Below are 26,139 nucleotides of genomic sequence, written 5' to 3'. Positions count from 1 at the left end.
TTTTTTAACTTTCTCATAGCATAAAGCCATTTTACATCAATTCAGCCTCAAGGAGAACTGGCTCCAGAACAGAGAAACTGTGAATGAAACAGAGGAAGGTAAGTATGAATGAAACAAAAAAAGAACAAAAGATAGTGTTAACAGCATCCCCTGTTTCTGCAAAAATACTGGAAAGAAAGAAATATTATTTCCTCCATCCTCCTAGCCGCAATCCAATATCCTTGGTGCTGGATTGTGGAGCCAGGTTGGTTCGGTTAAACGCCAGGCCTGTGACCTTGTTCCTCTGCAACTTGGTGGTGGAGGAGAGAGCTGACATAACAAATATTGTTGAAGACTGGTTTAGGTTGGGTGATAGTGAAGGGATTTCTCTGCTTGAAATCTGCCCAGCCGGATTTCGGATGGTGCACCAACCTTGACTGCATAACAGGAGGAGGGTGGCATTCATTCAAGAATCTGTTCATTTCTGCTATGGCAACTATGGGCTTTTCCCAAGGCATCATGACCTGACTCAACATTGAGGGCCACACACATGATTTAGTTTTCACCTTGGAGCAATTAATATATGATCTGTGGGTGGAGGACATTAATACCTGTCCTTTGTCATCATTCCTATGGGAGGACAGACCTATTAGGTTGGTCTCCCCTAGGCACTTTATGGATCCACTTGGTTTCCAACAGGCACTTGGGGAGTTTTCCAGTGACCTAGAGGCAGTTCTGTGGGGCATCTATTTGAGCTCTGAGATAGAGACACAATGGTCTTAAGTAAGGTTGCCTCCATGCGGCCTTTGCCAGTTTGTCACTAGTCAATGTATTACCATTCAGCAATTTCAGATAGTCTAAATTCTTGCAATACTTCATCTGCTTCAAAGGAATAATTAAGAATATAGTAGCCTAGTAATATTTAATACTGCTTTTGTCCAAGTACTCTTGAAGGAGTATTTACCTAAAATTGTCAAATTGGGATTATCTCAAAAGTGTAAATGCTACATGTGATCAAACTTAAACTTCTATCCTAACATCTTCCAAATGTATCTTCCAGTTTTTAATGCTGGCAAAATAAGTGAATTTTGCCTAAAATAAGAGGTGTCAAATAATAACTTTCTAGTTGTGCCATAATGGTTTCTGAAAAAGAAATAACTTGTATTCTACACACACACACTCACACTCAAAATATTAGATGCATGGGAAAGTTGAAAATCCAGAAAATTAACCTCCCACATTTGTATATATAGATAGTATACATACATACAGTGTAGATAGCAAAATATGGAGATGGGGGTGGGTGGGTAGGTCCATTCAATAACACTAAGTACGTACGATGAATTAGATCCCTCTTCATGTTCATGATCGTGTGTGTATGTGCTTATCTAAGTTATATGCATTTTAACAACAATTATTTTTTCCCTTTAAATCCATAGGAATATTCAACGACTTATTTATATCACTATTAATATGAGTTCAAGACTCTCAAATATTTAAATCAACAAACATGTATGTTTTCTTAGGAATATTCCAACATAATTATTCATACAAGAAACATAACTCCATTTTTACAAACTTCAAAAGATCTGTTAGGTCCAATAAGAAGTATGATGTTAACTGAATAATGTGAAGGTTTTGGAAATTAGTATAGTACCCATAAATTTAGGTAAACTACCTTGATAATTATTAGTATGGCCCCACATTCTCCTGCATATCATAATAATTTATGTGCAGCCATCTTTACACCCAATAGGCCAATGGTTCCAAATCTAAATTAAATATAAGAGGGGTTAAAAGATATCCCTGATGAAGTTCACAAAACATAGGTAAAGTAATAATTCCATTTATACTGTAGTAGCTCTAGTTGAGAGATTATGATGCCACATTTAAAAAGAGAAGTAGATCTTTTTTTAATCATTTTTTTTTTGGCAATCTATATTTTACCACAAGAATTTAACCTGCACCATAAAAAAGCTTCTCCCACGTCCATTTTAACATGTACATTTAGCAGAGAAATCAGGCAATAGCTTCCACCTCTGCCAAGTATTTACTCAGCTTTGAAAAGTATCATTCTACAAGTCAAATGTTATAGAAACAAAAACCTCCATGTGTATTTTATACCGTTCTATAGGAAAACCAATGGACCTTCCTTAATTTGTCAGATTTAATATAAATTATGTGAGCAGAAAAAGAATCCAGTTTAACAGTTCTCTCATATTCACACTTTTTCAGCACCTAGAGTCTCACTTTCATACAACATGGTCACATACTGTACATATACAAGCACCCCCATGTATAGTAATCCCTACCCCACATTTCACTTCAGTTCCCTGATAGAAATATTACACCAGTTATTATTATGATAGATGCCTGATCTCTGAGTGTAGGAATTGGAATATGTGTTGAAGAATTCTCTCTCAGTCTTGGAATGCTTTAATTCTTAGTAGGCCCACCACACTAAATACTAAGAAGAGAGGAGAGTTTTCTGTTACTTTTAGTGTTTTCTATTCATTTTAGTATTTGAAATATTTATTTAAGCCACTTGTGGGCAGTTTTGGTCTGAGAGGTACACTAGAAACCTTTGAATAAATGCAATCAATAAAATGGAGCAGTTAGGAGTTGTTCCAGGACCCAATGGGTGAAGTTTTGTAAGGTTGAGCAAGCTGTCCTTTGTTTGATGACTAGGTATTGTCCACTTAGTCCTGCACAGGATTAATGATAATATAATATTGGATTTGGATTTGGAAAAGAGAATCTGCTTGAAGATCAGAGAATATCAGCTGTAGTTTCTTTTATCAAAGAATGACAGCAAGCCAGTTTTCAATCTAAAGCAGTGCAATCATTAAAGTTTTTACAGGTTTCAATAAGAATTTCTTCTGTTGATGGAATTATTTTCCTTCTCTCTTTGCAGTTTTTTGCCATGTGTATATAACAGAACATTCTTACATCAGTTTAAAAACTAAATTATCCACTTCAGTTCAAGAGATTTTGAAAATTGTAGCAGAGAAGCTCCAGCATTCCCAAGAAGATCTGGCTCTAGTGGCCCTTTCATTCTCTGAAGGTAAATGATTTTCAGCTATTAATATCCGCCTCCCTCCCTTTTTAAAAAAAAAAATACTATTTTTGGTATCTTATCTGTAAAGAATTTTCCAGTGCAGATTTAGGTCTCTTCCCCAATGGATCCACAGCTGGATGACCATAGTTACAATAAGGAGCTGTTCAGCAGAAAGTGGTTTCCATGACAACTGCTAATACTTCAGTTCTGTTGGATAATACATTCCACATCATGTTTAGATTGCAAAGGACTTTTCTTGTTCAGAAACATTTCGTAATGTTTGCTTTTACAGATAACACTCCCAGTTCATAATTTAAAACTACCTGTATAACAAAAATGTACTCTGGAAAATGGATCTCTACTTTGAAGTAACCAAATGGTATTTAGATATGAAGGCAAAACCAGGCAAAACCTTGGGAAATACTACTTCTAGAAAATGAATGTTTTCCAAAATATTATAAGCAATATTTTTAAAAAGTTTTAAAATGCTCAGTTTAGAGCTCAGATACCAATTTCCAAAAATAATTTTTTTTTTTTTTTAAAAAAGGACAGATTGTTTGCTCCTTGAGATAAATTATCCAGCTCAGAGGCTGCTACTCTTGATCTATTGACCAGCCTGGTTTCATAAGATACTAGAATCTCTAGAAAGCTTTTTGGCTATGCTGCATCTTAAAATTATGAATTCAGAAATGGGAATAGCTATAAATGTGATACGGTTAATCAAAAGCCTGCTGGTATAATTTATTATTTGGAATACTTTTATTACTCTGCAAACATAATTGTAATTTTTTTTTCTGCTAAGAAGCTTCTTGTAAAACTATCCAATTCTCCATCCACAAGTCCAGCAGTCTTGGATAGCACAACAACTGGATTATTAAATGCTCCTCTGAATTCAGCACTTTCCTTTTCCAGCCGAGGTGAATAGATAAATAAAATTTGAGTCTGAAGCTTCATTCCTGTGCAGTCTTACGAAGATACTAGATTTTAGTTTAAAAATACATTTTAATTTCTTACCATGATACTTTTCTTATTCCTCTTAAAGAAAAGCATGAATTGCAACCAGATGATCTGGCAATCTCCAAATCGCTTGAGCTTTCTGCTCGTATGTTTCTCTTTCGAAAGGATCTGACAGATAGTTTGGTAAGTCTTTATGGTTCTTGTTTTTAGGTGGCTTTGAAGTTTTAAATTTAAATTGTATTAAAAATACTACTCTCATATAATCCCAACATGAACGAAGGATAGGAAAATAATTACCTAGACCACTTTTCTCCACCCTGTGTGCCCTCCAGGTATATGGACTTAATTCCAGAAATTTTATCATGAACCATGTCACCTGGGGAATTCAGGGACTGAATTCTGGAGATCTGGAAGAAGTCTGATTCAACAGTTTTTGCCCCTTTTAAATGTTTGGATTTGGATAGACCTATTCTGTAGATAACTAGATGTCCTATTCCAGTGTTTCTCAACCTTGGCAACTTTCAAGTGTGTGGACTTCAACTCCCAGAATTCCCCAGCCAGCATGGGGAATTCTGGGAGTTGAAGTCCACACATCTGAAAGTTGCCAAGGTTGAGAAACACTGTATTCTATTTATATGTGATATTGTGTATGTACTGAGGGGCAGCTGGTGGTTTAAAGAACCAGCCAGCCTTAGGTGCCCAGAGGGAGCCACCTCTGGGAGTCACAAAAAAAGGAAGAGCTTCTTTCAGGTTTTGGGTGGGAAGTACGAGAGCTGTGGCTGGATAAGGCGGTTACGTCAGGCACGGTTGAAAGTTATTTAGCTATAGTTAGAATTGCATTAGGCCTTCTTTGTATTTTATCTTTTTAAACTGTGTATTGCGTGTGTGGAATCCTATCTTCTTTTGGTACCTTTAATAACATTGATTTTTGTTTCAATCCTGGAATTGACCGGTTGCCTTCCATCACCCGCCTCAGCTTGGCTGAGCTATTGACTCCCCAGCATTCTGGTTTGGTTTTCCTTCCTGTTATTTAGCCAGACCCAGGTGAGGTGAGGATTTCCCCTTCATTCCTCCCCTGGTTCCCCAGAGGGCTGGCGAGGAAAGGAGAACCCAGTTTATAGTGAGGGGAGGGGGCAGCAAGGAGACCTCATTTGCTAGTCACTCTTCACCCACAGAGGTGGGTTACCTCAGAACCTCAGAACCTCAGAGAAGGGGCTGGTTCGACTCTGAGGGTGCCTTTCACACTTACTACAGCATATTTCAAAAACACTTCCACAAATTCAGACTCCTTCTTTTCTTGAAGTATTTCCAGTCAAGAACATCTTTTATAACATAAGAGTTATGAAGGTTTAAGGCATGAATTTATCAAATCATTATTAATATGATATATGATAGTTCATAAAAGGAAATGCAAACTTTTTTTAACATTACTGAAAAAATTGTTTTAAGTGACTCCTGTGGGTATAGTTAAATCCCTCTTAAAACATACTAATTCAAATAGAAACTGGCATTCCACATTGGAAGAATTGTTATTGCAACTGTATTGAAGGAAATGTTACTTGGAGATTCTGACCCATCCTTGGCATTTTGATACTTGTACACATTTCCTGTGAAATAAGTTCAGTTGAATTCAGTGGGATATACAGTATTTCTTATGCAGAGCAGAGCCACGTGATTAGTTTCATTTGAATAATTTATTTCTTACAAAATGTCATTGTTTCATAAAGAGATGTTAATTTTTATTAAACTCAAAGAAAACATTAATTGTTAAAATAACACTACAAGTTAAGAAGTTTATTTCTTGGTGTTACAATTTTATGTATTTATTTATCAAATTTCTTCACCGCCAATCTCATATAACGACGATTCTGGGCGGTTTACAAATAATAAAAGAATAAAAAAAATTGTTACAAAATATAAATTTTTATATAAATTATATATATATACACACACACACGCTCTCTCTCTCTATTTGTTGGGTATGTTTAGATTTAGCCATTTTAAAGAAAGAACCAGCATGTCCAAGAAGTCTACAAAGATGAATATTGTATGGAAGCATACTGAACTACATGTATAGTAATATATTATATGCTTGTTTAGGTCTTAGAAATAAAAAAATAGTTTTTATTTAGTTTACTTGCAGTAAAATCTTGTTGGGCATGCCAAATTTATTTGAAATGTTAGTTTCGGTATGGTCAGGTATCCTGTTGATGATTGTATTTTTATGTATCTAGGTAGTTATAAATACTGATATTTATCTTCGTGGAGTTACCTAATGTAATAAGACATATGCTGCTGCTCTTAATATTAACCATAATGATTTCAAGGCAAAAATATTTAAAACATTTCTTTGCAGTTGACTTTTGAGGTACATATGCTTCTTTTTCTGTGTGTCTGTTGGTTTAGATCCCTTTTGCTGAAAATGAGGAAATCCAGCAACGATCAGTGAAAATTTTGGGGATTAACACCTGGGACCTTGCTTTGGAATTAACAATTTTTGACTGGAATCTTTTCAATTTGGTTCATGAAGTAAGATAATGAATTTGCATACTATCAATGCTTTGCTTAGTTTTGATTGATTGCAACGTGTTTTCTCATGTGATTATTTTTTTTGCAATTATTTTGGGGTCCTTCCACAGGCAGAATACCACACAAATCTCCTAAACATTTTCCTTAAAATTGATAATTTATTTTTGTCTGATGTAAATAAATGAAAATCATAATAGCTTCTACTGCTGAATGAAAAAATTCCTATTGCCAAGGGTATGTATATATTGCTTCTTCGACAAAGAAGAAAAAGAGATTTCATCCAATTCTCAAAAGCTTTTCAAACTGAAACCAGCAATGACTAATGGATATTAAATCACAATCTGATACTACATTTTTCATAGTTTTGACTAAAAGAATAATTGCCAAATTACTTTCTGAATTGCTAGAGGTTTGTTCGTAAGTTACTAAAATGGGTTATCTGACCAAGTATCAATAGTTACATTTTTCAGATTATTAAATTCTAATTTGCATTTTAAATGCTTTTTAACTGTCTTCCAGCAAGAACTGATATATTTCACCTTCAGCCGACAAGGCAGCGGGAAAAACACTGTGAATCTTAGTCTTCTGCTTCAAAGATGCAACGAAGTTCAACTCTGGGTTGCCACAGAAATACTACTCTGCAACCAGCTCTGTAAACGTGTACAGCTGGTGAAAAAGTTCATTAAAATTGCTGCTCAGTAAGTTAAAAATTAAATTAATATTGATATCTGGTTCCTGTTGAATACATTCAGCCAGGGATAATAAAAGAAAATATTCTATATATTTTGTTTTGTCCATTGAAATATGCGTAGAAAATGCAATGCCTGATTTAAATAACTATATTTCTAAAACTTGCTGTGCGTTGATAATGCTTTTATACTTTATTTTAGTCTCACTTCTCTGTATATACATGATTTATTTCTCCAGTTGTTCCTCTGTGTGAAACTATTCTTGTACACATAGGGATACTAAGCAAAGTCTCATTGAACTACTACTATTAAAGTGTATTAGCTTCATTTCATTTAATTCCCTTTACCTTCCTTCATGGTTTGATTCAGTTGTATACTTACATAGTATGAAATATACAAAATGAATTTCTCAGCAGTATGCTTACAAACATGAAGACACTGTTCATATAAATATTAACTTTATGAACTGAAGCAAATTCATTTTGTGTATTTATCAAATTTGATTATTTAATTTAGAGTTATTTTGAGTTTCATATTTCCATGACTGACATTTTAATATACAGTATACACAGATAAAAATTAGCCAAGAATCTGAAAAGGTTATCGGTGTTATTTGAATCTGGGAAAACTGAACATCAAAAGTCTTTTATATATTTTGTATGTTCTATTTGGAATATAGGCATTAAAATCTTAATATGGATTTTCACTGAACTTTGTCTAAGTGGAAAACCATATTATATTCAAAAGATATTTAAGATCCTTTCAAATTACTTGTTTAAAAAATACCAAGAGCCCCACCTAATGGAACTATAATTATATTTTATAATAGTATTCAAAATACTGTCAAGGTGCTATCTTCTTTACTCAGTAAATATACGTTCTGTTGAAATGATGTACTGCATATCCAGACAAAAGTTATTCTATAAGTATTTTCCACAGATTAGGAATGTACATAATATATTTATACTTCGTCCTGAAAATATTATGCATGGCAGAATATATTAAAATTATAAAACTAATGCATACTTGGAATAAGAATTTAAAAATGAGTAGTTTAAAAACTTAGTTGCTTTACTGACTTGCAGGTAAGCTGACATAACATAGTGTGAGGTCATGTGCAACTGATACTTGCATTTTGTTCATATTTATATTTTTGAGCAAGTATTTCTCGTATTTGTTGTTTATTTGTTTAGTTGCTTCCGACTCTTCGTGACTTCATGGACCAGCCCACGCCAGAGCTTCCTGTCGGTCGTTAACACCCCCAGCTCCCCCAGGGACGAGTCCGTCACCTCTAGAATATCATCCATCCACCTTGCCCTTGGTCGGCCCCTCTTCCTTTTGCCTTCCACTCTCCCTAGCATCAGCATCTTCTCCAGGGTGTCCTGTCTTCTCATTATGTGGCCAAAGTATTTCAGTTTTGCCTTGAATATCATTCCCTCAAGTGAGCAGTCTGGCTTTATTTCCTGGAGGATGGACTGGTTTGATCTTCTTGCAGTCCAAGGCACTCTCAGAATTTTCCTCCAACACCACAGTTCAAAAGCATCTGTCTTCCTTCTCTCAGCCTTCCTTATGGTCCAGCTCTCGCAGCCATATGTTACTACAGGGAACACCATTGCTTTAACTATGCGGACCTTTGTTGTCAGTGTGATGTCTCTGCTCTTAACTATTTATGGAGATTTGTCATTACTCTTCTCCCAAGGATTAAGCATCTTCTGATTTCCTGACTGCAGTCAGCATCTGCATTATTCTTCGCACCTAGAAATACAAAGTCTTTCACTGCTTCTACATTTTCTCCCTCTATTTGCCAGTTATCAATCAAGCTGGTTGCCATAATCTTGGTTTTTTTGAGGTTTAGCTGCAAGCCAGCTTTTGCACTTTCTTCTTTCACCTTCATCATAAGGCTCCTCAGTTCCTCTTCACTTTCAGCCATCAAAGTGGTATCATCTGCATATCTGAGATTGTTAATGTTTCTTCCAGCAATTTTAACTCCAGCCTTGGATTCCTCAAGCCCAGCATGTCGCATGATGTGTTCTGCGTACAAGTTGAATAGGTAGTGTGAGAGGATACAGCCCTGCCGTACTCCTTTCCCAATCTTAAACCAGTCCGTTGTTCCGTGGTCTATTCTTACTGTTGCTACTTGGTCGTTATACAGATTCTTCAGGAGGCATACAAGGTGACTTGGTATCCCCATACCGCTAAGAACTTGCCACCATTTGTTATGGTCCACACAGTCAAAGGCTTTAGAATAGTCAATAAAACAGAAATAGATGTTTTTCTGAAACTCCCTGGCTTTTTCCATTATCCATCGGATATTGGCAATTTGGTCCCTAGTTCCTCTGCCTTTTCTAAACCCAGCTTGTACATCTGGCAATTCCCGCTCCATGAATTGCTGAAGTCTACCTTGCAGGATCTTGAGCATTACCTTACTGACATGTGAAATGAGTGCCACTGTTCGATAGTTTGAACATTCTTTAGTGTTTCCCTTTTTTGGTATGGGGATATAAGTCGATTTTTTCCAGTCTGATGGCCATTCTTGTGTTTTCCAAATTTGCTGGCATACAGCATGCATTACCTTGACAGCATCATCTTGCAAGATTTTGGACAGTTCAGCTGGGATGCCGTTGTCTCCTGCTGCCTTGTTATTAGCAATGCTTCTTAAGGCCCATTCAACCTCACTCTTCAGGATGTCTGGCTCTAGCTCCCTGACCACACCGTTAAAGCTATCCCCGATATTGTTATCCTTCCTATACAGGTCTTCTGTATATTCTTGCCACCTTTTCTTGATCTCTTCTTCTTCTGTTAGGTCCTTGCCATCTTTGTTTTCGATCATACCCATTTTGGCCTGGAATTTACCTCCGATGTTTCTAATTTTCTGGAAGAGGTCTCTTGTCCTTCCTAGTCTATTGTCTTCTTCAAGACAGACTGAACATTTCTACAAAGATAATGAGATTCTTCAACCAGACAGCACTATCAATATTAAAATTGCTGTATAGAATCTGATCTATATAAATATCAGAAAAGTACTTGTCTGATCATCGTAATATGATTATAATAATAAATAATAATTCAATAGAAAATATTGGTAGCATGTTAATTAAATTTTCAATTAGAAGCTGTAGAATATATTGAAGGATGCAGAACACATGAAAAATATTCTTAACATTGCCAAGCTTTGTGTAAGCAACAGTGGAGAAAGATTTAATTTAGATAAATCCAAGCTGTGCAGCTAGAGAATATTAATTCACCAGGGTATTTGTGTGTATGTGTCTGTGTGTGTTTGTAATGTATGTATACCTGTAAGAAGAAATTGCACATTTATGACTCGCAGTTTAGAGAAAACAGAATTGTTCTTTCTATTGTGAATCTCCATAAATTTGAATTTTCAGTTTGCATTTTAAATCGTGTTGTTTGGAATTATCAAAATAATGGGGTGATTTCCAAAGAATGGAGCAGTGTTTCCTTCGAGTTAAAAAAAAAAATCCTTCAAGTTTTCATAGTTTAGATTCATGTAGTTAGAAAATAATACATTGCGTACATTTTATCTGAAAAACAGAACCCCACAAATATTCTATAAATTCAACAATCTGTATTTTAAACAACAGCTTGTTATGTGAATTTGAACACCAAAAGTAAATTACTTTTCTGATATTATTTCATAGCTGCAAAGCCCAACGAAATCTGAATTCATTTTTTGCCATTGTCATGGGACTTAACACTGCCTCTGTCAGCCGGCTTTCTCAGACATGGGAGGTAATATGAAAATTGTATTGCTTCTTTTTTTCCAGATAATTGTTTTTACTCATGTTTTTCAGCACTATGGTATATATGAAAAGAAAAAAGAAGTCGCACTTAACTACAGGCATGCATTATTGAGTTTCTCATTAATGTTATTGATATTGAAACAACATATTTAAAAAACCTTATTTTAGGGAAATAAATCCAAAACAAAATTTATAAACAATTTTGGAAGCTGATAATGTCTAAGTTGTTTTCCCTTCAGTATGAATTGCATGACTTGGAAACACCATGGAGAATTCTATACATTTAACAAATGTTAATTCCTGGAAAATTACATATCGTATTAGACAAAAGCTTGGTTACAGAGATAAACTGTTAATTTATTTTGTACAGTACTACTGTTAACGAAATTTTCTTCCAAAGTACAAGTATTATTTCAAAATTAATGTAGTGTAAGTTTAAAAAAATGCAGTGCAGTATAAGTTAAGAAGGCTTAATTGAACCCAGTTTGCTTGAGAGGGACACTTTTCCTGCATAATTACTGTAGGAGTTCCAAGGATTTTCTAACATAATATTTCTGTTGAATATTCAGTTTTCTAGTATTTTCACCCTTGATATTTTTTGGTTGAAAAAAATTGCATTTGATGAGTCTAGTCATACAAATAGAACAGCACTGATTTTTCCCTTCCTCAAAATCCCAGTAAGACTACTGTGGTAAAATCAACGATCAGGACATCCTCTCTTCAACAAAGATGATAATGCGATTGATAATAACCTGCTTCTCTACATAAATTTTACAAAGATAATATTACAGAAATACAAATCCAGGTGTTTGTAAACAGTATTAAATAATAAACATGGGTTCTTAAAAACTTTTTTATGTCAAACATTATCTATAACAAAGAATTCTAAGATAAGAAAGACCTCATTTTTAAATTTAATATACTACAGATGTGTCACTGATAGAATCTAGTATTTGATTCCAGTTCCAGTCTTTTAATACGCAGTATTGTATTGCAGAGAATGCCTGGAAAGTTTAAGAAGCTCTTTGCTGAACTTGAAAGTTTGACAGTAAGTAGGTTTTACATAGAATTGTCTTTAATTTCCCTACCTATGTATTTTTGTTGAAAATGGAAGCATCGTTATCTAACCTTAGATGTGTTGTATTCAACATTTAGCTTTACACAAATTTAATATATTTCAGATAAGGATATATATTACTTCATCTAGTCCTCTTTCTTTAAGAAACTTTTTCTGCCTCATTTTTCAAGGAAAAAAATACTTATGTATCTAAATATTTTGTATCTAAACAAAAGCTTATACAAATGTAGTTGATTTCAAACTGCTGTTCTTAATAGAGTGAAATCATTTCAACAGGATCCTTCTCTGAATCACAAAGCCTATAGGGATGCGTTCAAGAAAATGAAATCTCCAAAGATTCCCTTCATGCCTTTACTCCTTAAAGGTAATCTGGCTTGACCATATTTATTGCTTATACAAATTTTATATCATAGTGGAATCCTAAACTTAGAGGCCTTGCCTCAGTCAAGTGTAATGGGTCTTAATCCTTTTCAATAATATTTAGGATTATATTTTTAGACATTGAAGAATAAAGTAACTTTTAAAACATACATGGGTAGGCTGCAGTCTTACATAGATCTACTAGCCAGTAAGGCTGACAAAATATAGTGGGCCTTATTTCCATGCAAACATGTACATGATTATGTTGTAACTGTGGTAAATGCATTCGTTTTGGATCAGATTCAATTTCAGTCTCATTGCATAACTGGGGAAGACCCTGTTTTGGAATCCTACACAGCTGCTCAATCAGCTTGATTGATTAATAGACTGGTAAAATGTATTTCCTGTTTTCCTAAGAGGTCTGATTTTGACTGATAATGTTCAAAGGAAAATTGAACTACTTTCTTAGGTATCAGTTCTGTAATACACCATTTAAATTAACTGAATTTCTATAATAAACTCACAAATAATTGCTTTTGAAACTCTGGTTTGTTTTCTGCTCCACTGAATTTATTTCAGCATGTAATTGTTAGCAGCAAAGCAGATTTCTTTACTTCACTCTCCCACTCCTTCTAAGGCTTCTAAGATCTCATTGCCCAACTAAAACCAGGTAAAGCACCTGGAGGTGATTTTATCCCCCCAGAATTAATAAGGGAAAATAAAGACTGGTGGGCCCCAGTTCTGGCCACCTTGTTCACACACATTAATAACACAGGACATTTCCCATCAGACTGGAATCAGGCCATCATTGTACCAATAAATAGAAATAAAGGAAATAGTCTTGACCCTACAAATTATAGGCTTATCAGTTTATTAAACACAATAAATAAACTTTATGCCAGATTTTTATATTTAAATTTAGTGGATTGGGTACAAAACGAAAATATTATTGCTGAAGAACAGGCTGGATTTAGAGAGGAACGTTCAACGCTAGACCATTGTTTGGTCCTTCACCATCTGGCAGAAAAATATTCCCCCCCTTCTCATGGTTCCCTTTTTGCAACCTTTGTTGATTTTAAGTCAGCTTTTGACCTAATATCAAGGGAGAGATTGTGGGATATCTTGAGACGTTCCATGATTGATAAAAGGCTGTTAGCTCTTATTCAGTCGCTTTATTCAAATACCTCCCTGAAAATTAGATGCACCCCCTGGGGACATTTATCTAAAGCTGTCCCAACTTATAGAGGTGTAAGACAAGGCTGCATATTAACTCCATTGCTTTTCAATTTGTATCTAAATCCAATAATTCAAGCACTTGCTGTTCCAGCCCATCATCCACCTATTTTGGCTGATTGTGCAATTCCAGCATTATTGTATGCCGATGATATAGTCATTATGTCTACCTCACAAGTGGGAATGAGAAAATCTACAATTTAAGTAAGGTGCTATACCCCAATATCTGCCAATTGCTTCTGGAAGGGTTCATTCCAGCTTCTTATTTATCATCTATCATCATTTTGAAGTTTTGTAAAGCTTTTACTTTAGCCAGGCTGGACGCATTGCCCTCAGCAGTCCTTTTTGGACGTTTTAAGGGTACTCCCTTGCAGCTATGTCCATGTGGAGATGGTTCAGTAGAAACCGTAAGCCATATGCTATTATATTGTTCCCTATATAAGGACTCTAGACAGAGCCTTATATAGCCATTACTGAAGAAATTTCCGGGTAGGGAGAGTGACTTCTACCTAATGCTACTTCTTTAAGATAAGGACCCAAAAATATCCTCCCAGGTTGCCAGGTTTTGTGCTACCATCTGCACAAAACGCTGCACCATCACTTAGATTTGGAATTTTTAACATAGTATTAATTCATTTAGTATTTTTATTTTTAAACAAATTTTGGATCATAGTATATTGATTGCTTTTGTTTTTACATACATATATATATTAATGTAAGATTGTTATTAAGGGACACGGTGGCACTGTAGGTTAAACCACTGAGCTGCTGAGCTTGCCGATCATAAAGTCGGCGGTTCGAATCCGCGTGACGGGGTGAGCTCCCGTTGCTAGTCCCAGCTCCTGCCAACCTAGCAGTTCGAAAACATGCAAATGTGAGTAGATTAATAGGTACCGCTTCGGTGGGCAGGTAACGGCGTTCCGTGTAGTCATGCCAGCCACATGACCACGGAGGAAGTGTCTACGGACAAATGCCGGCTCTTCGGCTTTGAAATGGAGATGAGCACCACCCCCTAGAGTCGGACACGACTGGACTTAATGTCAAGGGAAACCTTTACCTTTACCTAAGATTGTTATTATGTGTAGTTTATTGTGTCTGGCCTTAGGGCTGTAATAAACGTGATTGATTGATTCTAAGGCTTTCAGTTTTGTTTTTGATTTCAACAAAATTAAAAGATGGCTGTTAGTCTTCATTATTAATCATTATTAATATTGACAGTAACACATTCAGCAGGTGAAAAGGTGAATATGTATTACATTAGGATTCTATAATACGAAGTTCCAGGAGTGAAAAATGCCTGTCATTATGGAAGAAGAGGAGAAATGAGTAGCATTTGGAGCATTAATTCGGCAAATGTCAATTTGGAAAGAATTCAAGAAATCAAAATATTTTTAGAAGTATATGCAATGGTACTGGCACTCTTTAATCTTTTATTGCCTGTGCTAACACTTAAAGCAGCAAATCAAAAAGAAAAAAAGGGTGAATTATTTAATTTTATTTTTATTCTACGTTATCCTTCCCAAAAGACTGAGAGTAGTTTATATTAAAATTTAAACAATTTAAATACCATAAAGCAAAATAAACATGTTTAAATAATATAAAACTACTGCATATTATTAAAACCAGATAGAAAAGATAAATCATTACGGATGTCTTGAAGATCTCTAAGATCCATCATGAGAGCCAACTGAACAGTGGTACCCAATGACTCGACACTGCCTTCAAGCTTGGCATAGAACTATGGATATCCAGTCATTGGGTACCACTGTTCAGTTGGCTCTCGTGATGGATCTTACTGTTTAAATGTTCCTAACTTGAGATAAGAGTACTGTTGAGTGTCCTCCCTTTTGCCTTGAGAAAACCAACCAAGATCCACTGTAAATTCCTTCCTGCCATTCTGCATTCATCTCTCTCACAGTCACTTCAAAAACTACCAAGCCCATATGAGAGGTGGATGCTGAGATCTTTAGCTTAAAAGATGAGAGAAGGTGTTTTTGGGATAGCACCAGACAGTTACCTCCCTAATGGTGCTGAGCTTTTGGTGTGGGAATAAAATCTGAATGAAAGTTGTGCCTAAGGTCCACCCATTTTAATTGGCAGGGATAGGATGGTAGGAAGGATTTGTCCATAAAAGAGGAAGGACTATCAGGAGATTTGTTTGATAAGTGGTTGTGGTGATTCTGCTGATGATAGGGAATACAAGATTTGGTGCTGCCAAGTCAGCAGGTTACAGGAGAAGAGGAACCAAGGTGGACAGGAGCCAGGGACTGATGCACATTAGGTAGGTTCCCAGAGAATTCCTTTATGTGTATATGATGATTCAAATATTTCACTTAGAACTCCAGATTTGTACAGTTTGGTTTTTTTCACTCCCTTTCTTCAGGTTTTTTTTTTACTTGTGTATCAAGTTAAATTTTCTGAATGCTTGCTTATACATGAAAATACAATAACTAACACCAGTGTGTTTTATTACTGTTGCCATGTGAAAATGGAAAGTTAAGTTGAAAAATACATTTGTGTTTCTTAGATGTGACATTTATACATGAAGGAAACAAAACATTTCTGGATAACCTTGTAAATTTTGAAAAGCTGGTATGTATCATTTCCCACTCTAAATTCAACATCATGAAAAGACTCCCATTTCTATATTATCACTCATCCTCCTTTCTTACTCTTATAATATTATTTCTTCTTCGTATTTCTTCTTCTTAAAACTAGATTTAATTCTCTCTGCTTCAGCTTTCTAGTGAGTATTCCCACTAGAAAAATAACTAACCCAATAGTCAAGCTTAGCGAACATCTACTATTCTAAATATTTCACACATCGTTAACTGATTTTTAGTTCTCTGTTGTTTATCTGATTGTGGATTATGCATGGATTTGTTCCCCCTTTTGCAGAAATATTCATATATTTTTAAGTAAGGAAGTTCATTAAAATGATAACAAATGAAATTGAGAAAGTATTTGTGATTAGATTCAGTAGTAAGCAGAGCTCGAAGCAACTTTGGGAAGGCATTAAGTTTAATTTTATAAACATTTTCAGAAGGGGCAAAAGATCCATAATATAAGATACTGAATCACCTATCAAAAACATTTCTTCATGACTATTTTTAATTTTTTTTAAAAAACAGACACTAAAGTAGAGGAAAAGCAGCAGCGTACATTACAGTGCTCAGGCACAAGGTTATATCAAATGTAATTACTTAATTTATTTTTATTGGTTGGAGAAAATGTTTTTAAGAGGGATTATTAGATTATCAGATAAATAGGCAGATGTTTGAAAAAGAAGTAAAGGTATTTACATAATTAGGGGAAATTCAACATTTCCACAGAACCATGAACTGTTCCATTCAATAGAATTCTTGTAACTATGTTGTGTTAGTTTACATTAAGGTAGGAAAACATTCTATTTTCCTAATGCAGTTGTATTTTTAGGAAGTTAGGCATTTTGTGCTTTTTATTATTCTCTATGCTTCCATATACTTATGGCTAATTGGTAGTCAGGTTAGTTCCATTACTATATGCAATTAAATTATTTGGCCTATATTGATAAAGGGATTGCAACTGTGATTAATTGTAGAAAAATACTACATTATTTTCTTCAGGAATAAATCAGTGAATATTAATGGAGTTTTGTCGGTTCAAATCAGCCTGATATCTGATCATATAAGTGTATTTTTTTTTCTCTTTAAATATATCCCTGTGACCTATTTTACCTTGGAAAAGAATGACATAGGATGAAAACCTTTCTTTAAAAAAAACCTATTAACTCCAAGACCTGCAGTTCCTAGATATATTGGATAGAATACTTTATGACTTCTTCAGTTTCTGATGCCACATTGCCTAATTTTTACTGGCTAAAATTTTCTGTTCTCTTCTGTTCACCTGAATTGCCATTCTGCTCTTAGCAGGAATGGAGGTTGGAGTGTTTTTTTGGGGGGGTGGGTAGAAAAAACCTATGGATTCCTCCTGTGTCACCTTATCCCACAAATATGATAAAGGCGGAATTTAAATGGTTTCATATAGCTCCTGTAATAAAATCTGTCAATGCAACCATGAGTAATGTTTGAAATCATCTATAACCCTAACCCTAACTCCTGGAGCAAATAGAATCCAAATTTCCATTTTATGGCAGAGACATCCTGCCCTCATAATTTGGAGCTTATACATGCTGTTCATTCCCAATATTAGTGTTTACTGGCTCAGTGTTAATCTGTGTATTTTATCTTCACAGCACATGATTGCAGACACAGTCCGATCATTGAGGCATTGTAGGCGCAACCAATTTGGTAAGTGAATGACATTTTGAGACACACACACACACACACACACAGACCGGTATGCTCCAGCTTAAACTTGAATCAGAGCCTACCTTTTTAGTGTCTATGTTCTTACATATTAAGGCAGGGATGCAGCCCTAAGGGCTACCCTTGGCTTTTGATTGATATGCTGGTGGCTGTACTCTTAAAATTAGTAGATAAACTCAGTTTTAAGAACTTTTGGTTTTATTTCAATTATATTAAAATGAAATATACTTAATATGATTATCTCCAGTTATGTATTAATAATTCTATCACATTAAATATTATAAATTAGCCATTCATTTTGGAGTTTTCTGGGGGATCCTTCAGATGTTAAACTTCAACTCCCAATATCTTTTACCAGCCAATACCAGCATGCTCCCAACATGAGCATGGCTGGTGGGTGCCGAATTTAGTAACGTTTGGAGAACCACAGGTTTCCCACCCTTGTTACATATCAACACACACACACACAGAATACATGAAAGTCATGGAATAAAAAATGCCAGGAAATGAAAGTCCTATGTATTCACATAAATAATTGTTAGTATTTTTTTCTTTGCACAAAATTATTTCCACCATCTTGAGTGTTTTCTGTAGTACATGAACCAAAATATATTGAACAGATTGGGAGAACAGCTTTTTCAATGTAATCTTTACAGATTTTTTTGTAATGCAGTTTGATCTCAGTTCATGGTGAAAGCTTGTTTTGAGACTGTACAGTCTACACACAGAATGACGTACCTACTTTATATTCTTCATTAATGTAGAAGTCATGCAAAGCCACTATTTGCAGGTCACTATGAAGTTAGAAGTCACTAGAAAATTTCCATTATTTTATAGAAATAAAAAATAAGTTCAGGAGTTTCATTAAAATAAATAGTTGATTAAACTTTGAGATAGGGCTTCAGAAAAGATGCAGGGTAACTGACCTCTTGTTTTTCTCTTCTCAAAACAATAGGAAATGAAATACCCTCAAAAGAGCATGAGGAGCTGAAGTCCTATGTCCATCATTTGCATATCATTGATAATCAACAGATGTTGTTTGAACTTTCTCACAGGATAGAACCTCGTATGTGAATTCATGCTCACTCACATAACTCCAGCACTTCTAATTAAATGAATATTTATGTGCCAAGCATGTTACTTCCCTAAGAAATGGATGGTTACTGAGTTTTATCAGTAATTGGTGCCACAGTACATGCAGGCATCTCATGCAAAGCAAGAGGAGGAGCTCTTCACAACAGCCTCCCGAGATGAAGAAATGCCACATCCATTCAGCTGCAGAGAAGAAATGCATTCACCATATTCAAAACCTTGATTTTCTTGAAAACCTTATTCAAAATAGCTTTCAGTCCCACATCCATCAGTGTTAAATTGAAATAAAATGTTCTGTCTTTATAAGGACCTATTCAGCTAACAGCACTGTTTTGAGAAAAGTGCTCATAATTTGGCACGCAGGGATATACCTCACTAATCATAAGCTGCCCAAAGTATTGACTGTGGGGCCAAAATGAAAGCAGCAGGGCAGGTATTGGTGAATCTTCCCTGATACATGTGCTGGCATCCACTTCAAGCTCAAAGCATAAAGACAAGTTGTTAGAATTCAGCATACTTAATAGAATTTAACAAAGTGTAAAATTTGAGCCAAGCACAGTTAATACTTGAGTTTAACGTATTTCAAAATGTGCTGCCTATAAAGCAAGATGTCACCTCATCAATTATAGTAACCCATGCTGTCCTTTTATGCCAGATTAGAATTTAGAGTACTGTGCTTTTAATATTTCCTATAGATAATGCTTTTTGAACTTTAGAGCCATCTCAGTTTTTTTATCCTTTCCTAGTAATTCTATTAGAGGCAAGCAGTGTCACAAAAGTGTCCTGCCTGTAGCTTTATTACAAACAAATGTAGTGTGTTTTACTTCTATGTCCACTTTACTAATTACCATTATTATCTTTAGACTGGTGCAAGTTTATTGCAAAACAGTGCTAAATTGGTAAGGAAGAATCTATCATGTGGGGCTGTTGCTTGCAACTCAAAAAACTAGAATCCCCAGAATTACCTCAAAGAAGTAATGAGTGAAAGTACTATGGCACACTTACTATACTTTATAGCTAAGTTAAATCTGATCTTGTTGTCTAAGTCATAAACCATGATTTACAAACATAAGTTCATACAACATACTAAGCCAAATTCAAATAAATCATATGGTTTATCTCATGAATCTGACCATAGAAGAGATGTACTTTGAGAAACAGGCATACTGCTGTTTTTTCCTTGCTTTGTTAAAAGCTGAGGATGAATTCCAGTTTACAAGAAGAGGAGGACTCTGACTACCAGAAGAGAATTTGCATTGGAAATGAAATGGATGATTCTCAAGAAAGTTTTTTGTTGGCTTTCTTTCATCAAGGTGCAGCTATAAAGGAGAAAGGCTGAAGATTATCTATTGAGCTTCACATTGACAAGATTGCTTTTCATTCACATTGCTGTAAGAAAGTGCTGTGCTGTCAAGATCACAGCATGATGCAACACAAAGAAGGAGAATCTGTGATTTCATGAGTAGCACTTTCCAGTAACTTCTGTGACACTTGCATAACTATGTTTAAGCAGTACATTCATTCTGGGTGGCAACATGGTAATCTATGATTTAAAAAAATGCTTCTTGGAGAGAAAGATTTAGAATCTATGCAACAAATATGTGTGACAATCACAGATTTGTTGCTATGTATTCGAATGTATTTGAACATGTGACTTAAAAGTGAAAGCTTTGATGTAATAACTCTCATGCCTCAGTTTTCTCTTTGAGAGATCAAAGCTACATGTACATTCTTGAAATCATGTCTGCAACTTGTTCCTGTCTTCAGAATGTCTTCATTATCCTTCTATTAAGGGTTCTCAAGGAATTGCCTGAAGAATGTGGTAAATACAATGCAAAGCAATGCATTTCACTGTGAGAATCTATTTATATGCAGCTTTATACAAAATAGACTTTTATAGTACCACAGGAACATACTGCTTTGTGATACTACTGGCCAACAAGAGAGGGTGTGTTAAAAATTAGGCCTGCCTTGAAAACACCTGAACTATTTTCTTTATTGTGCTGCTGCTTAGTTCACATTTATTCAAGAAGTTTTTCTACACAAGCTCCTTCTCAGAAGATTGACTTGTTGGGGGACAAAAGCAGTTTTAAGTGATAAGGAATTGTTGATTATAATTTCTTTGGTTTGGTTTGTTTGTTTGTTTATAATGAAGTAGAGAGTCTTTCCATTAGATTTGGCCTTCCTCATGAGAAAAAAATTGAAAATTCTGTACAGGTATAATATAAAGGAAAGAATGTATGTTTCTGAAACGTAATTGGTAGTATTTAGTATATTGGTTATCCAATGTCTTCTAGGAATTATTTGGTAGAAATTATTAAGTAGACAATAGATTATTTTGTTAGATAGTTGGACAAATTAGAAACAACATAGATAAGCTCTTTAGGAATTTCCAGGATGTTTTTCTTACAGCAACTTAGATGAAGAAGCAATATATTTGTTAACCAAATAGCAGCTGTTTGGTTTGGCAGTAGGAGTTGCTGTAGGAAGTTGCTGTAGTAAGGAACATGTTTCGAGCATTATCGTTATCCACAGACAAAAATAGCATTTTCAGAGGGAGAAGTCCCAACTGTTGTAAATCGGCTTTTTGTGCACACAAACTGACCACACCTTCAACAATGGAACTGAACATTTTGAAACAAGGCTTTCCAAACCTGGCTTATTTCATCACACCATTGCACGGGGATATTTGGAGGGGAGAATCAGAGCCTGTTATTTAATCCACCTATTAAGGTGGGCCTCTGATTTTGCTAAGGCTGGATTTAAACTTAGAAAGTAAAGATACATCCACATTAGTAGCTCCGACATGCAACACGACTTTTTTTAAACTTTTCATTGTCCAGCTACTTACTAAGTAACTTGCCACCTAATGGAATAAATTAACTGGAAAGGATGGGACTTGCAGGGGAGGATTGGTAGATACAAGACTGATGATGCATAACACAGGCTGGCTAATTCTTACCTCTAGATGTCCTCTTGCCTCTACACATCCATTAACCGTTAGCTGGTGTAATTGCAGTGTTAAGACTAGCATTAGAGCTACTGTTTTGGTTCTTCCTTGACAAGACAGTAATGTGAATTCAAATCTGGCTTTTCTGTTGTGCTGTTCTGAAACCTCTTTCCTGCTTTTATGAGCAAGCTTAATGCTTAGTGATATAAAGCAAAAACTGGATAACTTTCATATCTGGTTAGCTGGACTATCTGGTGCCGGCTTTGTAGGCAGAATTACTTGAGTCCTTCAGTTCAGTGGCCACTTGGTCATTATTTAGCCAAAGGGACCAGTCAGAATTAAATTATGAGCCAAATATTTCATGATGCTAAAAATAAGTTATGGTTACAACTTGGATCTCACTCTACCTCTGCAAGAGATTATAGCAGTTATAATCTCTTGCAGATTATATGTAGGTAATTTAAGATATATTTAAACATGGAAAAATAAATTTATTGGTTTGGGGGAATAACATACTACCTGCACAGCCAGTGTTACACTTTTTTTTAAAGTCCTGTAACTTCATTTGTTGCCTTAGAGCTAAACAACTAGATAATAGTGTTTCTGTGGAAGTGCATTCAGACTGCAGACTGTAAAAATGAACAATTTTCTTTCCAGGGTTATGTTCGGGGAAAAAAAGTACCACAATTTGAGGAGTCTGGAGCAGGCGCCAGATATGTACTGTGCAATGCCCATCGTACCCTACTCCTGATACATTTATGTAACTATCTCCTGAAACAAGAGGGCAGTTTTAAGATGAATGACTGAACCAGCCTTGAGGTGGTTAATATATCCTGCTGTTGTAACAAAGCAATGGTCCCTGCCTAAAATCTTCTGTGTACACCCAAAGTTGGCTTCAGAAGAAGGTTTAGAATCAATATTATGCAATCTTTTTTATGCTTTGAGGGCAAGTTCCACTAACACGATGGGTCTTGCTCCTCAGCAAATGTGGGTCAGATTGCAGTATAAATTGGGCTGACCCTTGGTCCCCAAATTATTATAAGAGTTATAAGGCTTGTAAGAGGAACACGAATACCAGCAATTAAAAGGGGGGAGATAAATTGAGGAAATAATTATTCAAACAAAAAGGCACTGCTGCAGAATAGTGTAACACCTTTTGGATTGTATTGAGCACTGTAAATGAGCATTTACAAAAATACAAACAGTAAGTTGTAAATACTAACCTGTTTAGCAAAATTAAAATTACTATTTATTTGCATAGCCTATTTATTATATTATTTTTACATTGTTAGGAACAAAGGCACTCTCTAAATAAAAGGCTACTTACGTCTGGGCTGCACAGATCTGGATAATTGAGATGGCAGTAAAGGGATAAAACTGCTGCTGCTAGCAGTTGCTTGTATTTTTGCAGCCCTGATATGGTTCCTTTAGTTTTGCCCATTTTGGTCTCTCTAGAGTGCCATTGTGCTTCAATCTGCATTAAAAGTAATAGAAAGATTGCCCAAGCTAAGGTTATTTGCCTAACTTCTCAGGGACACACTTGTACTTACCTACCATTATTAGAACTGGCATATATAAAACACTCCAGTTTAACAAGAATACAGTTGCCAATGTAGCCCTTTACATATTTCATGTGTGTTGGTTTCTGTATATATCACTGTTCTGTGTATTTATGAGAGCTAGTAAGCAATAATTTGTCAAAATAATGGCGAGCAATACAAAGATAAAACTTGTAAAAGCAAAATGTTAAACTTTTTTAATACTGCTTTTCAAAATACAAATTATATTAATGAAATATGTCTGTGAGTTTTTGCTTAACTTTTCTATCATAATGGGATGTTTCACAACATATACTTGAGCTGTCTGTCCCGTATTTTAATTTCAATAATCATGAAGTCCCTGGGTGATCTTGGACAGCCCATTCTTCTTCAGTTTTACCCCACCCCAGCTTCTGTCAGTATGGAGGAAATAATGATAATCTAAGAGATTATAGTCTAACAATTTAGACAGGAATACATGGATCATGCAGGGAAAGCACTTCTGCTATTATGAGTACAAGTCCGTAACATATCCAGCTACAGCCTTATAAAACCCTCTGCATTTCAAGTTACTTGTTAAGAATATACGCAGGACCTACGTTAAGGTAATTGACATCTAATCATACCAGCAATGATGCATAGTTTCTCAAATCTATCTAAATGAGAGAATTCCTCTTTGCTCACTTGACAAATATGCAGGAAAGCTTGTTAATTGATCAAGACAATTGAACCAGGAAGTTTACTTTCTTTAGGGAATGAATCATAGGCTTTTCAGGCAGAAATGTGCAGATTTCCAAATCTTTATAATTAAAGGGATTAGGTGGCAGATATTGTGGAAGACTTCTGCCTGACACCCTTGAGTTGGCAGGATTTGTCTGGAGGGATTAGTAGGGCAGCTTCTAACTTTAAGATCATTTATTATGGTCCAAGTAAAATTTTTTGCATTGACATAGGTGGATCGTTTGATCAGAGATGCTTCTGATGTTGATACGGTACGTAGAGTTTCCTTCAAGTAGAGCTTGACTGATGTCAATGGACATGTCCGTGTTAATTTCTTGGCAATGGCTTGCCTTTGTTTTCTAGAATGCTTGTTCAACTTCCCAGTTTAGCCTACAGTCCTGTGATTTCCTGTGGTTCCATCAAAATATTGAATAGGTCTGACCCTGCTTAGCATTCACACTGGCAAATTTCACTTTAATGGATGGTGCAACTTAATTCCACCATTACAGGTCACCTGCATCTAGCAAATATTTTCTTCCCATCACTTCAAGGAGCAATGCCTTTCCCCCACTTCAACCACCTTCGTAGCATGCAACCATGGATAGGGATCCTGGGAAAAGTGCCTGGTTGCAAAAATATTAAGTCATATTTGCTCATTTCAGCTTCATAGCTTGCAAGAATGTAAAATTTAATGGAATAATAATGTTTCTCAAGTCTGGAATTTTCCCCTCATAACCACTTAATCAGAAAAGCACATGCAACATGTTTTAAAAATGTGGAAGGGGGGCACTATCAGTGAAGAAGGGAAGGGATTGTGATGTTCTACAAACTAATAGTGGGACAATGATTGGATGCCTTTTTGGTCAGCTGTATGCAAGCACAGATTGGCTCATGATGTATCCCGCTTGGGCTTCGAAGAAATGAGCATGGTCACAGGACAACTTTAAACTGCTTTGTGAAAAATTGGGGAGTGAAAAGTGGTGTGAAAGTGTTCAAATGTGTTCCCATGGCTAATGGGCCTCATTCTTTTTGATAACACTTGCTCTATATGCTAGATCAAGGTAGGAGGAGGAAGTTACTATCACAAATAAATTATATTAAAACACAAAGAACGTTTTAAATTGTCATTTGGTTACCATTATAGGAACTGTTTTTGTTCATAGAAGCCCAAATTGCCTACCTCTGCCAGATGCATAGGCTATTTGTAGCTTTGGCCCATTTATAATTATCACTAGGTAATCATGCTGCAGTGCCCAGAATCATGTGGTACTTAAAGTAGAAAACATTACCAAAAGTTCCATAGCTAAATATGGCATGCTGAATATGAACCTTTTTGGCCTGAATGTTAGTTTTCAAGAATTTTACTTCTGTATCCTGGGCACTGGGACTGATCTACTTAAGTTAGTATGTTTCTTACAGTCAGGGTAGATAAGATGATATGCAAAATTTTTCTTAAATGTAAAGGCTGAACTGGATTGTGGCATTTTGGTTTGGGTTTGAATCTTCATGTGTCATTTTCTTGACTTAAAATGCAGTTCCCAAAAGCTGTGCCTGTATGTGTGGGGTGTCCCTCTGGTTTCAAATAGAACAGAGCAGCTTTAGGAAGGATGGTTTAAATCAGGCAAATGACATGGGGAAGCGATTACTCATTCTTCAAGGGCCATAGTCTAGTCTAATTTGGCCCACTACATTACTGCATTTATTGAAGTAGGAAAACCATGCTGGGCATGGCTTCTGGAATTCTTCCTAACCCTTAATGATAGCTCTTCTCTGGGTCACATGACTGGGAGGAAGAAGATAGAGGACCTACTTAACATGGAGCAGGCCCATATACTCAGAATACTCAAAACTGCAGCCCACATGCCCCTCCCATAGTAATGCATTAGGG

At 35.6% G+C, this 26,139-nt stretch overlaps 1 protein-coding gene across 1 annotated transcript in view; it reads left to right on the top strand.

The window, feature by feature from the left end:
* Positions 1 to 22,418, top strand: part of RAPGEF5 (Rap guanine nucleotide exchange factor 5) — a 68,961-nt gene extending 46,543 nt beyond the window's left edge. The window contains exons 8-18 of the mRNA XM_063303751.1: positions 20 to 98; positions 2,894 to 3,043; positions 4,080 to 4,177; positions 6,401 to 6,523; positions 7,043 to 7,221; positions 10,872 to 10,962; positions 11,971 to 12,021; positions 12,328 to 12,415; positions 16,172 to 16,236; positions 17,879 to 17,933; positions 18,907 to 22,418. Coding sequence (XP_063159821.1) covers positions 20 to 98; positions 2,894 to 3,043; positions 4,080 to 4,177; positions 6,401 to 6,523; positions 7,043 to 7,221; positions 10,872 to 10,962; positions 11,971 to 12,021; positions 12,328 to 12,415; positions 16,172 to 16,236; positions 17,879 to 17,933; positions 18,907 to 19,025 — 1,098 coding nt within the window. The 3' untranslated portion in view covers positions 19,026 to 22,418. The remainder of the gene's footprint in view (positions 1 to 19; positions 99 to 2,893; positions 3,044 to 4,079; positions 4,178 to 6,400; positions 6,524 to 7,042; positions 7,222 to 10,871; positions 10,963 to 11,970; positions 12,022 to 12,327; positions 12,416 to 16,171; positions 16,237 to 17,878; positions 17,934 to 18,906) is intronic.
* Positions 22,419 to 26,139: the final 3,721 nt, after the last annotated feature.

This window comes from Candoia aspera, chromosome 4 (genome assembly GCF_035149785.1).
Source record: "Candoia aspera isolate rCanAsp1 chromosome 4, rCanAsp1.hap2, whole genome shotgun sequence".
In the NCBI taxonomy this organism is placed as follows: Eukaryota; Metazoa; Chordata; class Lepidosauria; order Squamata; family Boidae; genus Candoia; species Candoia aspera.
This window is presented reverse-complemented; position numbering and strand designations above follow the sequence as displayed.